The sequence below is a fragment of the Notechis scutatus genome, chromosome Z (genome assembly GCF_049901735.1).
Source record: "Notechis scutatus isolate UNSWTSFEM ecotype Mainland chromosome Z, rNotScu1.2, whole genome shotgun sequence".
In the NCBI taxonomy this organism is placed as follows: domain Eukaryota; kingdom Metazoa; phylum Chordata; class Lepidosauria; order Squamata; family Elapidae; genus Notechis; species Notechis scutatus.
This window is the reverse complement of record NC_142025.1, coordinates 138,919,439-138,937,736: the sequence shown is the minus strand read 5'-3', so window position 1 is coordinate 138,937,736 and position 18,298 is coordinate 138,919,439. Positions and strand designations below refer to the sequence as shown.

At 37.7% G+C, this 18,298-nt stretch overlaps 1 protein-coding gene across 2 annotated transcripts; it reads right to left on the bottom strand.

Moving 5' to 3' along the window:
- Positions 1-929: 929 nt before the first annotated feature.
- Positions 930-17,409, bottom strand: LOC113418584 (sulfotransferase 1C1-like). 2 transcript variants are annotated; one of them, XM_087947565.1, is made up of 9 exons: positions 17,286-17,365; positions 16,994-17,115; positions 15,729-15,857; positions 15,539-15,636; positions 15,317-15,443; positions 10,444-10,538; positions 3,810-3,990; positions 1,809-1,973; positions 930-977 (listed from the first exon to the last, which is right to left on the bottom strand). In XM_087947565.1, exons 2-8 carry the CDS (start codon positions 17,079-17,081, stop codon positions 1,864-1,866), a joined length of 828 nt encoding a protein of 275 aa, XP_087803691.1. In that variant the 5' UTR covers positions 17,082-17,115; positions 17,286-17,365; the 3' UTR covers positions 930-977; positions 1,809-1,863. The 2 variants fall into 2 exon arrangements, with proteins under 2 accessions (XP_087803691.1, XP_087803690.1); XM_087947564.1 differs by having other exon boundaries at positions 16,994-17,409.
- Between the last annotated feature and the right edge of the window lie 889 nt (positions 17,410-18,298).

The following is an 18,298-nucleotide window of genomic DNA, read 5'->3' as shown; positions in this document are numbered from 1 at the left end:
GGCAGTGACAGCTGTTTGTATTTTTTTCTGTCAAGGAAATACCAACTTATTTAAATACCTTCAACTGATAGATACTAAAACTACCAGTGGATCTAGTAGATGATCTCTCTGCTGAAGAAAGCAACTAGGTTGATTGTAACCAATTTTCCCTCTCTCTTCAATAGAAACTATGGACTCAGAGACTCCTTTTCAGAACAGTTTGCACAGAAAATTTAAAATACGGTATTTATTTGTTAAATTTGTATGCCACCCATCTCTTTATTAAGCAACTGTGGATTAATTAGGCTAACTATAATTGGAGCATACTAAATACACTTTGGAAAATATAAAAACAATTTCACAATATTTAAGGGAAATCTTGAGACCCAAATAACAGAATTGGAAGGGACCTTGGAGGTCTTCTAGTTCAATCCCCTGCCTAGACAGGACACCCTATAGGCCTATGCCATTTCAGACAAATGGTTGTCCAATCTCTTCTTAAAAATCTCCAGTGTTGGAGCATTCACAACTTCTGGAGGCAAGTTGTTCCACTGATTAATTGTTCTGTCAGGAAATTTCTCCTTAGTTCTAGGTTGCTTCTCTCCCTGATTAGTTTCCACCCATTGCTTCTTGTCCTGCCTTCAGGTGATTTGGACAATAGCTTGACCTCCTCTTCTTTGTGGCAACCCCTGAGTTATTGGAACACTGCCATCATGTCACTCCCAGTCCTTCTTTTCATCAAACTAGACATGCCCAATTCCAGCAATTGTTATTTATGTTTTAGCCACCAGTCCCCTAATCTTCGTTGCTCTTCTCTGCATTCTTTCCAGCCTCTCAACCTCTTTATTTCTAGCTTTTATACTTTTATCTAGAGAATTTGGGTCCTTTCTCTCAATCACTCAACCACTACAGAGCCTATTTTTCCCCATATTGATACGTTCACTGTATCCTCATTTTTAATAGCAATCTCATTTATTGCAACAATAGTGTACTGTTAGGCAATGCTGGAAATGTCATCAGATACCTGGCTCATATTACCATATGTGGTGGACTTGTGAGGACGCTAGAAAATATTGGACCAAAATTCGCATATGGTTGGAAAAAATGACAAAGAAACATATAGATTTAAAACCAGAGATTTTTTTATTGGGAATCTTACCTGATACATACAATAAAAATTTGAAATATTTGATTGTAAATGTATTGACAGCAGCTAGGATTGTATTTGCTAAAAATTGGAAGAGTGAGAAAATACCACCACAGGAAGAAATTATTAAGAAAATATTGGAATGTGCTGAAATGAGTAGATTGACATTTGAAATTAGAGAACAAGAAGATAAAGAATTTTATGAAGTTTGGGACCTTTTTTATCAATGGTTAGATAATAAAACATAATAATAGAATATTTAGAATCCTAGGAAATAATGAATACATATTTTTTTTATTTCTATTTTTTTTATACTACCCTTATAAAATCTTATTAAGATAGATTTGGTATGATTTTATGATTTGTTATGAAATAAATTAAGTAAATTATAGTTATCTCGATAAATTATAAATTAATAAAATTATGGTCGAATGATTGTTTAATAATGATATTAGGTTATATAATTGTTGATTGATAATATGAGTTATTATGTAATATAACTACAATGGAGACTGTGAAATGGATGCACACAAAAAAGTGGTAAACCAACCGATACTGTCTGTAAACTCGTGAAGGAAAGATGTCTGTAAACTCATGAAGGAAAGATGAGGTTTTTATGTTTTATGTGTTTGTCATTAAAATTAATAAAATTGCTTTTTTAAAAAAAATAGTGTACTGTTAGGGACTGTATTTTACTTATTTGTCCAAGTCCCAGAGAAGATAATTTCTTGGGTCTGTCATTCTTCCTGGAAATGTAAATCTGTCCCTTTCATCTTCTCCTGGTAATGTGCATCAAATGCCTCCCTTTGAGCCACTGTAAAATAGTTCTTCCAATCTCCAACTGTACCTGAGGAAATGCAACAACAATAAAAAAACCTTAGGGGGAATTTCAGGATTAAGAAAAGCCTTAGATTACATCCGCAAATGCAATTCCACCATATTCTCTCCTAAGATCTGAGATCACCACCCAGATTCTTTTATAAAAGGCAGGTGTCATTTCTCTCCAGCTTTCTCTGAAGAAGGCAAAAGAAAACTCGGGATTGATCCACTGGTGGGTTTGTTTTCCAGAAGATTTGTAGTGGAGCCCCAGTGATGAAGTTACCCTGCTTCTGCTTCTTCATAAAATTTAAAAAAAAAAAAAAAAGCAAAACAAATTCTGGAACATCTCTCATATACATAATTTCTGGTTTCTGAATGTATCCAAGGTGCTTTTTCAAAAGGCAACTGGAAAAGCCAGTTGGAAAAGCACCTTTGGGATAACTATAACCTAGATGACTGAGAACCTTCGTAGATATGATGCCTGAATGGTTTTCCATATATGCTTCGGTTTTGTGTGTAACATTTGTGTCATAGTTACTTTCATGTGTTCTTCTGGGCCAGCATTAGACTTCCTGTGCATATTCATTCACAAGTGCAACTTACTCCCAAGAAAAGTTTAAGAAGATGGCAGCCCAAATAAAATCCTCTGAAGAGCTTGACACATCTGGAGTGCGGTGGCTCACATGTTTAAGATGCTGGTTTGGAGATTAGTGAGCCCGCATTTGAGACCCAACTTCTGCTGTGTGGCAGGGTAAGCTCTGGTCATTTGCTTCAGCTCTTTGAAGGGACTATGAAAGGAGCCCCCATGGACATCCCCCCCCACAGGCAAGGATTATTTATTTTTTATTTATTTATTTATTTGATTTGCCAATTGTTTACAAGATAATAAGTATAAGTGTATACATAGTTGTGAATACATGAAATGGGTACATATAAGAAAAATAAAAGAAGAATAAGAGAAACAATAGGACAGGGACGGTAGGCACGTTGGTGCGCTTATGCACGCCCCCTACAGACCTCTTAGGAAAGGGGTGAGGTCAATAGTAGACAGTCGAAGGTTAAAGTTTTTGGGGTTTGGGGAAGAAACTACAGAGTCGGGTAGTGTATTCCAGACATTGACCACTCTATTGCTGAAGTCGTATTTCCTGCAATCAAGTTTGGTGCGGTTAACTTTGAGTTTGTATCTATTGTGTGCTCTTGTGTTGTTATGGTTGAAGCTGAAGTATTCATTGACAGGTAGGACATTGCAATGTATGATTTTAAATCCTTTTAACCCTGAAGTGTCTTAACAGAGCCTCCGATATGAATGGGATGGCAGCCTCTCTGTTTCTCTGTCTGTCTCTGTCTGTCTCTCTCTCTGTCTCTGTCTCTCTCTCTCACACACACACACACACACACACCCAAAGGCTAGATGCTATAAAGTTTGGACCATGGATAAGGTAACTCTTTAGGCTTTGACATAAAAGTAGGTGGATAATTTGCTGCCCCAAATCTGTTCCTGAAGCTTCCAGGACATACCTGAATCATAGTTCCTAAATCACTGACGTTGTTTCATGTTACATGAAGGCAGTAAAACATAGTAACGCTGAATGAATGTAGCCCTTCCCCCTCTATTTCCTTCCCTCAAATTCAGGGAAAAATAAGGAACTGAAATTACATCTCTGTGTCTGACTGAATTTTCATCCATTCACAAGCCCTTAACCTTCACAAAAATCTTCAGTGTCAATGGCTACCAAAACATTGCTTATTCCGGATATAAATGTTCCTAATTTAGAACTAATTTAAATTGCCGGGTTTTTTTTCCCTATTTTAAGGAAAGTCTCTCTACAAATAAAAGAACATCATTTTGGGTTCTTGATCTTACCTTTCCTCATGAACGAGCTCTTTGACTGGTCAAAGATGGAACTGGGTACGGTTTCATAATTTGCCATGGGATTCTCTTTCATAATCTCAAATGTTGCCTTATGCATTATCTTCTGAACAATATCTTCAGGCAAGTCGACCTGGAGGAAATCTTTTACACGGTGAATTTCACGGGCTAAATCCTGGCAGAAGATAGGCATGGATGGGGAAAAGAGCACAATGTGAGCAATGTAAAATTAATCCACTGCATGCTCTTAGATGCTGAACAGATTGGTGAGAGGATGCAGAAAATGATGGAGAGATAGTTTTACCTCCGGAAGTCAAATCAGATGACCTTTGGATCTCTTTTACCTATATTATTCTCCTATTGGCAATTGTCCTGGGCACTAACTCGGAAGAAGAAACACTTGATTTCAAATGTGTGAGAACAACTTCAATGTGAAATGGGCATTTTCATAAGATAAATGTGAACTTTGAAAAGATATAAAGGCTGGAAAAAAGGAGGAATGGACTAATAAAAAGACATGGGACAAAATCATGTGACTGAATTTTTTAGCACTTAGAAAACAGACTATATTTATGTTGATAGCATCCTGGGGTCACAGGATTATATTTATGGAAGTTTTGCATTTACTTTCAGTTTTCAGCAAATCCATATCCATAGCAATCCACTGGTTTGCTTAAATAATTGTGGCATTCACTTAATGACAGCCTCAAAGAAAGTTGTAAAATCAGACTGGTCACATAGCCAACCTATTTTATAACCATCATGATTTACAACAATGGTCGCCAACCGGTGGTCCGTGAGAAATGTCCCCCCCAGAGCACCCCCTAAAGCAATTAATCCAGGTTGCGTGGGAACAAAAGGCTGCGCCGCCCACATGGCCCTCCCTCCCCACCCACTCACTCCTTACCTGGCAAACTTGCCTGCTAAATTGCTATTTTTCCTTTTTCCTCCCCCCCACGACCATCAGCTGTTCTGCTGTGCTGGGAGATTTAGATTAGCTAGAAAGCAGGAAATGGTTGGATTTCCTGCTTTTTAGCTAATATTTAGATCTTAAAAGCAGAGCCGAACCTCCCTTAGGACTGAAGGTTCTATTGTTCAGTGCAGACTCAGGATAGCCAATGGCAGAAACACAGATCTCCAAGTGAATCTATGATTCTGTGAACAACTCAACCTGCCTGTCTGCTTTGACTGATTTTGGGTAAAAGTTGCTCTTTTTTTAAATAAAAAAATTCAATATTTACATACATGGTGTGTTGTGAATTAATTTTGCTTGCAAACAAATTTTATGTGATAGACTCAGATAGCTGATGGCAGAAACACAGATCTCTAAATGAATCTGTGATTCTGTGAGCAACTCAATCTGCTTGCCTGCTTTGCCTGCTTTTGGGTAAAAGTTGCTCTTTTTTTATAAAAAAATTCAATATTTACATAAATATTTATAATATTTACATACAAGCCATGCCCAGCCAGTCACATGACCACAAGCCACACCCACAAATTAGGCCACACCCAAGAACCAGTTGTTAAGAAATTTGAATCCCACCCCTGCCTCTGTGTGTTTGTGTGTGTGTATAAGAGAGAGGGGGGGAGAGAGAGGGGGGGTTACATCAGATCTCTCTCTCTCTCCCACCAATGTCAGCATGCCACCGTCAGTCAAAATTCATATTAGTGGTCCCCAGGATTTAAAATTATGAGTTTGGTAATCCCTGAGGTCCAAAAGGTTGGCGACCCCTGATTTACAACCATGATAGGCCAGCTACATTACACCTGTAAGTCAAAAACAATCTGTAATATGATTGTCTTAATTATCATTAAATATGTACTTGGAGTTCACAGCAGATATTTTCTCTTTGCATCCTGAGAGAAAAAACACCTGTTTCTGCCTAGAATTGAATTTTCAATCTTCTGAACTAGCCCCTAGGCCACCACACACTGTTCACACGTCGTCTGAATCATTGGAGTTATGATTTATTCAATAAACCATAGTTTTACAAACCTCGGATTTGTGCGATGTGTGAACCAAACAATATAATGTTTATTAGATGTACCTAAGTTTACTCTCCTCTAAAGCAGAGACATTCCTGAGTTCCTTCCGCCCCTTTTCTCCTATTACTAAAACAAAGTTAAATTCAATTATGCAAAGCCACTCAGCATATTATCTTCCAATCAGAAAAAAAAAACGATTTCAAAAACATTTCCAGTAACTTTAGTGTACCGTGATTCACCCCAAAATATTTCAACATATCTAAAATAGGGTTACAAAATATAGTAACTTGGTCATTTTATTCATTCTATATCTCCAAATAATATTTCCCTATTTACACATTATTTTGTCTACATGTGCTGTGAAAGCTGCAGGTTTTTTGGAATTCTTTCACAAGAGATCCAGGCAGGAAATTAGTTACCCATAAAATTATGTTATAAATTCCGGTATAAAGTTATAAAGTAATGTTGAAACCTCCAGACAGATTGAAATTAACTAGTCCTTAAGTCAACTGCAGAAAAATCTTCAGGAACACTGTTTGCTATTGCATTGCTATAACAAGACTAGAATTGCTGCTATTCTTGGGGTTTAATGTAGGACAAACTGAGGAGAGTAATTGGTGAATTCCTTTGGCTTCAATTCTCTCCCACTAAGTATCATTTGGCACCAATCACTAACAATTTGGGGAGATGTGGGTAAGGGAACATGAAGATGGGAAAGTAGGATGTTTGTAAGTGGGGTACTTAAAATGGTGCTCAACCTTGTGAAGTTGCCTAACAGTTCACAAATACTGAGGTACTCCACATTTGTGAAGGGTCAGGCAATTTCTGAATACAGATCTATCCTAATTTAAAACTAAATCCAAAATTAGCCTGGCTGACAACTCACTTATGGGAGAGGGGTGTGGATTGAAACGGTAGAGTGTGTTCAATAATGAGTAAGCTCTCCCTTTTAACTGGTACTGTAAAGAAATGTTGGAATTGAGTCTTATTCTCATGGCTGGTAGCATCCAAAAGAGCATGCAGCAGCCACACAGCTGGAGTGTAGGAGACTTCCCTTAAACTATAAAATAGTTTAACTATTTTTTCTGCTGGAGAAGAAAATTATAGTTCCTAGATTTCAAAGATACACTTGAGATATGTCAGGGTTCTCTGGGAGGTTTAGAACTCTGGGAGACAAGAGAAAAGCTATGTTCTCTTAGTCAGCCCTTTGGAAAGGGTCCTGGGTTCACATATTTCCTTTTCTAATCACTTTTGGGATCAATCAGTCAATCAGAATAGTGCTGGAAGGGATCTTGAAAGTCTCCTAGCCCAACCCATGCTCAAGCAGGATACCTTATATACCATTTCAGACAAGTGACTGTCCAGTCTCTTCTTCAAAACCTCCAATGATGGTCTTCCGGTTTGCTGGGCTTCGGCGGCAGCAGGAATCCGCGATCGTGCGTGGTTTCTGCTTGCGCTCGCCACTGGAGTGCCCCGAGCCAGCCAGCTTTGGGGCTAAAGTCACCCCGTAGAGGTGGCTGAAGACAGGGGAGACCCGGCAGGGGTTTGAGGGGAGTCCGCACCTCCCCTCCTCAGCTGGCTTAACTCCCTTTTCCGAAGGCGGTAGAGCAGTGGTCAGAAATGGCCGCCTCAAAGAAGCACTCATCCGGAAAAGAATGTGCAGGAGGAAGCTAAGAAGTGAAAGTTTTGGCTGACCGGGATAAGAAGCAACATTCAAGATATCCTGGAACCTCAAAAAAGATTCATCTTTCCCAAGGAAGATCTGGAAGCAGCGAATGAAAGTGAAAAAGGAAAGTTTGTTTTTTCTCACTCTCCTTCCTTACGGTGACAGCAGATGAACGAGAAATCAGAAAAACCCACTTTGGCATCAGCAGGTAATTAAACTGAAAATCAAAGCCAAGGGGATAATAAAGATTTCTGAACATTGAAAAAACTTTTTTTTTTGCTGCAAGTGGGAAGGGAGAGGAAAAGAATAAAGAGTAAGATTTGGCTGGAGGAGATTGCATGGAATTTAAAAGAGTCGAAAGTTAAATTGTAACAAGACTTCTAAAAGATACATTATAATTGGAACTTTGTAACTGAATTGTAACCCCAGGAAGAGAAAGTGAAAAAAGAGAAAAGTGTTAAATGAAACAGCTTGTGTGTATTTGGACTGCTTGGTGACTTTGGGACTTTTGGAAATTATATTTTAATGACTAAAAATACTTGGGTGGTTGTTTAAAAATCCTTTTTATAATGGCATCACTTGTGGATGAACTGAAAATTGAATTTAAAAAATATAAAGAAGAGGAACAAGAAGGGAAGGGCTCTTTTGGCTCTGTTTTCAACTTTTTAGAAATGGCGATTTCTACCTATGAGAAACTACAAGAACAAGAAGATTGGGACAAAGAAGAAGCCATCTTTAATGAACAATTAACTTTATCTGGGGAAGAAAGGGGAAAGAGGGGAAAGAGAATGGAGAATTTAAGACCTAAAAAACAACCAAAAAAGGGAAAAATAAGGTGAAAAGTGGATATAATGTCAGAAAGCAACAGAAAAGAGGAATACAGAAGAGGGAAATGGAGATGGAGAGACAAGGGGGTAAAAAGGGCGTGAAGAAGCAAGGGAGGGAGGAAGGGAAGAGAAACTACAAGGGTTTGAAACAAGATGTAAAGAAACAGGATTTATTTAGAGGTAATGGGTAAAAATATAACTAAAAAAGAGATTCTGCAAAGGTACATATAGACTGTATTGTTGTATTTGTATTAGAAATAATGTTAGAAAATTGGAACAACATATGATTATAAAATGGGATAAAATATTCAATGTAATTTAGTGAAACTTTTTCTTTTTTGAACAAAATAAATGAAATGAAATATGAGAGAATTGAATTAAAAAGGAATGGGAACATTTTAATTACATAATGTTTTAAAATATAAGTGAAATGGGGGGGAAGTAACTACGCAAAATTTATAAGGGTTCCCATAGAAACATGATACTTATTTGAAAAGGAATGTGTAAAATGTTTAAGATTTAAATGAATATTAATTTTAACGATAAGAGTTTAATTGGTATGGATTGTTGTTTTAATTATATTATATATTTATAATTTTTTCTTTTTTTAAAATATAGTGTGTAGCTTTAGAATGTACTAAGCAGAATCCGAATGAAAGTTATGTATTATATTAAGTGTTAAATTTAGGGGAAAGATATAAAGGCGTCATACTCCAATCAGTGATTACAGGAGAAATTTTGTGTTAATGAGAAAAGATAATAGACAGTTGAAACAGGACAGACAAAGGATATAAGTATAATGATTTAAATTGAGATGAAATAAATAAAATAGAATTAAGAGAGTGAAAAGAGGGGAGAAGCTATATTGAAAATCTAGAATGGTAATAAGATATGGAATGGTATATAAAAGTGAGCATGAATTTGAATTTATGTCTGTACGAAGAGATGTAACCCGGGATCAAGCTGCTTTCAAAAAAGATGTTTTATGTTTTTATGTTTTGTATTTGGTCTGTATGTTTGTTTTTTAAAAATTAATAAAAAATTTGGGGAAAAAAAAACCCTCCAGTGATGAAGCACCCACAACTTCTGAAGGCAAGTTGTTCCACTGGTTAATTGTGCTCACTATGAGGAAGTCTCTGCTGAATTCCAATTTGCTTCCTGTCTGCCCCCACCCCACCCCCACACAATTCAACTAAGCGTTGATTCATCTGGTTGCAACGGGAATTGACCAGCCAGTTTGTTACCTTAACCTGACATCATTAACTGAGGGAAAGTGACTTATTCAAAGTCATCCAGTCAGCTTTCATGGCTGAGGCAGGACTAGAACTCAGTATCCTGATTTTTAACCTAGTACCTTAACCATGAGACTAAACTGGCTCTTCATATGTTGTTATCGCTTAAAGGACTTTTGCTAACATCAGGATTGAAATGATGATGCTTTATGGATTTATTAATGATAAGATATGGGATATGGGAAGAATTTGTTTTACTTTAAGAGAAGGTGATAAGTTATTAAATTTGTCTATACTTGTTTATCCTTTTTTGTACTTGTGATAAAGGTGGGAAGTACAGTAATTTCTTTATATATTTATTTTCATTTTCTTTACTATATTCTTAATTTTCTTTCTTTTCTATTTCTTTCTATTTTTCATCCTTTTCTGCACCTTCTATTTTTTTCTTTTTTCCAATCACATCAGTTTTTACTGTTGCAATTAAACTCCTTTTTTTAAAACCATTTTTAAAAAAGAAGTAAAATTTCACAATCTTTACTGTGAAAACATTATGATCTCGTAAGATTTCAACATTCTTATTGGGAAGTTTTCATTCTCACCCGTTATGAGGTTTAGATGCTTCATGAGATTTCATGGTGGGGCTGTGAGTGTGTATTCTGGGATGCTGTAGGCATTGTTTGAGGACTGGCAGAATCCCTTGCACCAGGCTACTGATAAGCACAACATCCTCTTTTCCACAATAGCCAATGAAATGCTATACCTCTGAACCAGAACATGAAAGCAATAACCTACTGATACTACTAAGAAACTGTGACAGATCTTTGCTTAATCCCTAAGATTGCACAACACTTAAAGGATTTCTCCACCAATTGGAACTTCCTCATATGGATTCAGTTTCTCCACTATTTGGAACTTACTTTTTTCATGTCTTCATAGAAGATGTAGAGAATACGATGATTATCTTTCTCATCCCAATAACGCCGCACATGATCATACCAAGATCCCCAGGCAACTAAGTCACAAAGTAAGATGGACAAAAGAAGAAAGATCATCATTTAATGAAACCAATTCATCAACAGCAATGCAGTAATGCATGGTCGCTTACCTGTCAATCTCACAAGAATCAATGGCACGTATATCCCAATAAGGTTTTCAAAGCAAATGTGGTAGAGAGAAGTAATTGGGAAAACAATGGTAATTAGGCTTTGAGTTGGGTGGAGTAGACAGAAAGTAAAAACGAAAGGAGATACCTTTACATGCTGTGTTGGGATATAAGTACAGAATGTATTTCTATGGGAGGAGAGGAAGGCATGAAAAAGAACAAAAGGATGACAGATTTATATGAAACAACAGAAAGGTACTTCAGAAAGGAGCATGAATGAATGGAAGAGTGGAAGTGAGGAAATACGGGTGACCACAATTGAGCCTCAAATTTCCATTGCTAAGAAGGCATTTGTTAAGGGAGTTTTGCCCCATTTTACAACTTTTGCCACAGTTGTTAAATGAAATCACTGCAGTTGTTAAGTGAATTATGTGGTCATTAAGCAAATCTTGCTTTCCCTGTTGACTTTGCTTGTTGCAAGCCAGCTATAAAGCACTATGAGGCAGTATGTTAGTCTAAGCCTAATGTTATTGCCATTGCCATTGCTATTCCATAAATACACGCCAGTTGCCAAGCTCCCAAATTTTGATCACTTGACCAGGGGATGCTGTCATAAATGTGAAAACTAGTCATGTCTCTTTTTTCAGTGCTGAAACTCTGAACGGTCACTAAGTGAATGGTTATAAGTTGAGGACTACCTACAATGAGTGAGCGATTACAAGTGGCAGAGAGGTAAATTGGGCATAAATGAATATGCAAGAGAGATGTCTGTATGGCTCTTACCCTTCCCATTTTCAGTTGACCCTGAAAGATTATTCAAATGATAATGTAGGCCCTCACAAAAAAATCCCTCCCTTTGCTGTACATATACTAGAATCTTAATTCATTTATCACTGCATTACTTAATTAAATTTGCATAGATGAATATATGCTTCTGTAAACACTTTATATTTTTTATCAAGCTTACCTGCACAATTTTAACTAAATAGCATCACCTGAGAGGAAGCATAGAATGGATGATGAGAATGGTGATTTCTAAAAGTTACTTACATTTAAAAAATGAAAAACAAACATGCTTCTTATGCAATTGAAAGTTTTTCTGTGTGTATAGTGGATCAATCTGCTCTATTACAACCCTAATTGAAACCCTTCTACCTAAAATTATAACTTTTGCCAACATTTTCTTCTTCAAACAACATTTGAACTATTCCCTAGCAGAAACCGGTTTTTAAGAGAAATGGAAAGAGGAATCAAATACAAAACAGAATAAAACTCTTACTTTAAATAATTATAGATGAGAAAAGGCTATTGTGAGTGCATCATTTCTGCACCTAAGATTGTTTTCATACAAGCTTAGAAACTGCATTTATACACCATGCTAAGCTTGGTTATTTTCAACTTTGGCTGTTTTCAGAAACTTAAATACACAGACCATTTAGATTATAGATTAACCAAGTTGGAAGGACCTTGTAGGTCAACTAGTCCAACCCCTCACCCAAGCAGGAGACCCTACCCCAATTCTGACAAATGGCAGTCCAGTCTCTTCCTGAAAGTCTCCAGTGATGCAGCTCCCACAACTTTTGAAGGTAACCTTTTTGACTGATCTATGGCTCAGTGTTTTGCAGAAATAAAAAAAAAAAAGATTATTTATAAGCAGGTTAAACTGGTTAAGTGAGTTTGGGGTTCCAGATTTCATATCTCCAGAATGGACTGAAATACATTCTTCTCTTTCTGGAACTTCAAATGTAATTGGAACAAGGGTCAATCATTGGAACAAGGGTCAACTAGAAAAGCAATGGTCTCCTAGTTATATAAGGCGGTTTCCAATAAAAAAAATATTGGATACTGAGCCAACAGTGCTGCAGTGAAAAAAAAAACCACCTTAGGATGGGGTTTTTGAACAATTAAAATTCGGTACACAATATAGCCTGAAACTCACACATACGTGACTCCTGAAAGGTTTTTAGAGACATTAAATCCCTTAATAGCAGTTGGCACTGCTAATTTTTTTAGCACATAAAATTAAACCCAGTGATTTAAAGGGTTGATAACAGAGCAGGAAACACATGAGAGAAAATCAGCTTATGAAAAAAAGGGTGTGGATAACAATTAAGAAACTTCTGAATGATACTTTGTTTTTTGATTTGTGAACCTTTAAGCCATTTTTGACTCCTCATGACTGCCAGGAAATCTCTTGCATTTTTCATGGCAAAATATTAGAAGTAGATTGCCCACAGAAACAATGATAAACGGAATACAGAGCCAATAATCATGGCTGAATGAAGAATTAGTGAGTAGATGAACTCTTTGCAATTCATCTCTGGGTACGGAAAGGATTTGAGATTATCCACAAGTACTCCATACAGTTGCTCCTCATGAACAGGCCACAAGACAGTAGTCTCTGGCGGATTTAGAACTCTTGGAGATGAGAGAATAGCCATCTTTTTCAAACCTTGATGAGCGCCTTTTAAAAAGACACCAGCTTTGTGTACTTCCTTTTCTAATTACTCTGAAAATCACTTGTTGACTACTTTTCAGCTATTAGGAATTTTTGGACCAGTATTTTACAGTTCTGGGTGAATTTCCTTCAATTATTAGTAAAATAAGTTTTAAATGCAAGTTTAAGGACTTCAGTAGTTTGAAGGGGGGAATAAACAGCAAAAGATTAATTGGAACTTTGATTTTATAAAGTTACAAGCGGATTGAGGGGTCCAGATGAATTTGAAATAGGATTTTGGAATTAATTATAAGAAACCTTCCTGCAGGAAAATACTTTTGCTTTGATTTTTTTTTCCAAACCCAAACATGATAGGGTGTGACTTTGATGGTTGAACATCAGAACTAGAATTATCAAGATTAAATTAAGGAAATGAACACTTAAAATTGATTTACTAATGCAGAATGAAAAAAAAGATACAATATTTGAACAATGGATCTGGACAATAATTGTCTGCCTCTATAGTTAGACTGAATTTAAAAGATGTTATCAAACAGGAGAAAACTTGGCCAGATAAGACTGAGATTGGCCCAAAAATGAGACTGGTCCAGACTACAAGAGCAACATGGAAAAAGATGTTGCACTAGACATTAAAAAAAAGCATTTCTTATTTTCCAAGTAGATATTCAAAAAGAGTTCTATACAACAGGGGTCCTCAACCACCGGGCCGCGGACTGGTACCGGTCCGTGGAGCACTCTGTACCGGGCCGCAAATAAAAAAAAAATTAAAAAATGGCGGCTTTCTTCGCCTTCGGTGAATGCTGCTGGGATTGGGGATCAAGGACACAAATGAAAGAAGGGGAGGGAGGAAGCAACCGAAGCCTGTCCTGCTCTCTGGCTCAGAGGCTTCGGTTTCCTCCCGCCTCGTTCCTCTCTCAGTCGCTCTCTCGCTGCTCCACCAGCCCAGGAAGAAACTGCTTCAAAGAAGCCGGGAGGGTGGCTTTTCCTGTTGCCACAGCTCCTCCGAAGCGCCTGTTTACCCCCACCCCGCCCGCCTGCGCGCGGTTCAATTCAGTGCCCCGTTCTGCCTGCCTGCCTGCCTTCTTCGTTTCGGAGCAGCTTCGGCTGAGAAACATAACTATTTGCCTCTTTTTATCAGCCGGCTGCTCCGAAATGAAGAAGGCAGGCAGGCAGGCAGAACAGAGCACTGTGGATTGAACCGCGGGCAGGCGGCGGGGTGGGGGTAAACGGGCGCTCGGAGGAGCTGCGGCGACAGGAAAAGCCATCCCCCGGCTTCTTTGAAGCAGTTTCTTCCTGGGCTGGTGGAGCAGCGAGAGAGCGACTGAGAGAGGAACAAGGCAGACACCTGAGGGAGGGAGGGAGACACCTGAGGGATGGGGCTGAGGGGAGGCAGGGCCGAGGCACTCCCTGAACTTGGTGGTTTTCTGGCAGACGTTTTATTACCCGACTAGGTAACAACATCAGATGTTACCTAGTCAGGTAATGAAATGTCTGCAAGCAAACCACCAAACTCGGATTCTCCCCCCCCCCCGGTCCTTGAAAAAGTGTTTGTGCTTGAAACTGGTCCCTGGTACAAAAAAGGTTGGGGACCACTGCTATACAAGGCAAAGTTCACTGGCCTAACATTACAATTCTCTGCTTCCAAAAACAGAATTCTGGCATCATCTTTATTCATCTCCAGGGTCTAAGTAAGAAGAAACTGCCCATGAAGAACCTGTGTCCCAAAACAAAATTTTGGTGGTGGCATCTCATAAGACTGGCAAGGAGCTAATGGTATGATCCAATTTTGGCCTTCAGCAAACATAAAATCGATTTTCCAATAAGCTATTGCAAATCCTTGTAGCTTAGCCAAATTGATATTACAAATTCCTCAAAGGTATATTTCAAAAGAATTGCTGAGCAAGCTTTGTAGGTTGCATCATGGTACTATAAATCACCTTTGCCTTTAAATCTATACACTATTGCTTAATTAATTCAGATAAATGGGACTAACTAAATACTCTCATCTAACACCTGCTAAGGAAGGGAGCCAAGTGTATAGACTGTAGAAATATTTCCCATAAAAGTATTTTCAGCAAAGGTTCAGCTGTTGGATTCCCCAATATATTGACCAAATCAATCAACTGTCCCTTAAGAGAAGTATATAAAGGAGGCAAATCCCAGTCCCCAGATATTTTGAATTGTAGTGCAACTCTAAAGACTTAGAAAGATATGCCTGGTTTCAACACACGTTTGCCTTCCATGAATTTTGTAAGATATTCTTCCCAGGACCCTGGATCTGGCTGGGTTAAATTCATCTGTTCAAAGAAGTAATAGGATACCAGATTATCTTTGGCATTGCGAGCAACATAGATCATCTGTAATGGGACAGAAAAGAGAATGATATGCATGAGACAGTAGATTAGGGCTGAGGAATGAGACAAAGATACGAGGGAGTCTTAAATGAACTTACTTTGCAATTATTTTCCCAAAAGCTTTTAGGGACGAGCTGGAAGGGGAGGTGGGTCTTGATCACACGAGGAGATGGAACATTCACCAATGTATCAACTCCTGAGGAAGAAGAAGCAGGGTAGAACACAATATCAGTCTAGCAGCCAAGGTCTAGGGCTGGATATCAAGATCACAATACTTCCTGCCCTTACCAGAAGGAATAGGAGGTGGAGAGCAGATTTCTAAAAATGGGATCCGCACATGTATGGGGGCCCTGTGTGTCTTTTCCAAATCATCTTTGTTTAGTATTAGATCCACAATTTCTTGCATCCATGTGGTACCTGAAAAACCAGAGGACAGAAACAATTTGGACAATTGCTTGGTAATAGTACAAACCCTTTATTCCCCCCCTACAATTCATGACAATGGGCCCACCCCTTATATACTGCCTATATTCTAAATTGTATAAATGGTGCAATATTAATATTCATCATTCTACAAATGCACTATTGCGTGTAGCAGCGCAAATAAATATTCCATTTCATATGAATTAAAACAGCACCACCTGCACAGAACAAAAAAGTATCAGCAGAATTGGAGGGAATCCAAGATTTGTGAAAATAAAAATAGTTTTTGGAAAAATAGCTTACAGTAAATGTTGTGGATGGGGGAGGGAACCAAACAGCCTAGTTAGGACTTAGCATATGCTTGTAAACAGGATATGTTTTGTTGGAAAGTATAAATGGAAAAATAATGAAGAATGAAGTTTCCTGAATGGAAGCATTCATTGCTTTTGAGGTCATCTAAAGAAACTTAGAGAATACAGAATAGAAAAATGTCTCATGATTACAACAGTTCCATATTTCTCCATTCCTCTCTTTCATGCATTTTGAAATAGTAGTGTACAAATTAAAAACTTACAGTTTCCTATTGACAACCTTCAACCTTTTCATTTCTGAGACAATTCAATGTGTTGAAAAGCAAAACCATGAGAGCAGACTTTTAAAAAAAAAATCAAACTTGTGTTCTATTTCTATAAAACGGCTGGTTTTATGTCTTTGAGAAGTATCACATGACATTTAATCCATATAAACACCATTTATGAAACTCATGCCAGAATAGTTGCTTCTAGTTTATCCTAATGTGCAATTCCAGCATTATCAAAACAAAAGCACAGACTCTCTTGTGGGAAATCTACTTAACTCTAGACGTGCTCATGAAAAATATATCTGTTAGCAGACAATCTTTCAGCCAAAAAGGATTTAAAAGGTGCAAGGAAAAATGCATTACTCTCGGTTTTTCAGCACATACCCCCTGTCCCAGTTCTAAGAGCTTTTTTGTCACATCCGAACAAAACTTCCACCTCGAAGATTGGCTTGTTACATTTTTGTGCGATCAGTGCTCAATTTTTCTCTTTATTAACCTGAATTTTGTTCTTGCCACCTTCCCTCTATTTTATTGCCCCATAACATCTCACCTGCTTTAGGATAAGTCGAGATGATTAAGTCATCTGGTCTTGCCTGGAAGTTTTCAATGGGATCCCACTGATTTGCAATAGGTTCCATCAGGGGGATTCCATGGACCAGCCTCAGCGGATACCTATAAAAGAGATGTGAATACTTATGTAAAATATCATTGTAGTCCAGTTTTTCAGCCATGATGCCTTTTCAGGGTTGAAAGTTGTACAGTTCTTCTCTGAGTAAATAAGAGCTCCCTTCTGAAAGATCTTCTGAAGTTATTCTCTCAAGGGAAAGCTGTCCTCACTCCACCTTGACTGTAGGCACTTTTTGCTTCACAGCCTTTTTATCTCATTCCAGAAAGCACTTCATTAGTATTGCCTCAGGGAGTTCAGCACTACGGAAATTCTTTGCATTCTGTTATTTCAATAAGCCCAACCCATTGTTTACCAACCAATTGGAGTGTCAGGACACGGAAACACCCAGGGAGGCTTTTGAGTATTTAATCTCTGGATGTTTTCATGAAGTCTTTTACTGAGCAATTGGCTTGCTACAAGAGCTTATAAGGGCTTCAGATTACACAGGAATCTTCTAGGTTGTTTTTTTTTAACACATCTCTTTAATTGACACCTAACATATAGAAGCAAACACCACCACCACCACCACCCCATTTTCTTTCCAGGAGTAGAAGGCTCCTGGAGCCAGCCTCATAATAAACAAAGCATGAGTTCTAAGCTCCCATAGAACTCTCATTTCAAAATGAGTCTCAGGCAAAGATTATTTTTTTTTGCCTATTGATCACAGAAGGTATGTCTTCCAGTTTGCTATTGACATTGAAAATAATATATAGTCCAGCAGAGAAATGGTGGTCTCCATTGGAAAACAGAACAAAATAAGAACAAGAATAAGCTTGAAAATGTTGCAAGATTCCAAAAAAGAGGCTTTGGGTTGCCACATTGGGAATTTTAATAATCAGGCCTCAGTACTTACCTGGGTGAAGGACTGGATTAATTTGATGCATAAAATACTATTAACTTTAGCAGGGTACACTCTTCAATTAAGTTGGTATGCTTTCTTATGGTATGGGGAAAATAAGATACATAGCTATTTTCAAAGACATTATATTAGAAATGCATTACTATCAGTATGGGTAAAAATTAAAGAACAATATTATTTGAAAATACCAGTCTGGCTATCCACAATGGAAGCGTTGATACATCCTAATGTTATTAATATGGAAAAGATTATAAGATATACAGATATTTTGAATGGAAAAGGGGGAATTAAAAACTAAGCAAGAACTGAGTAGTCAAGGGAAGGATATA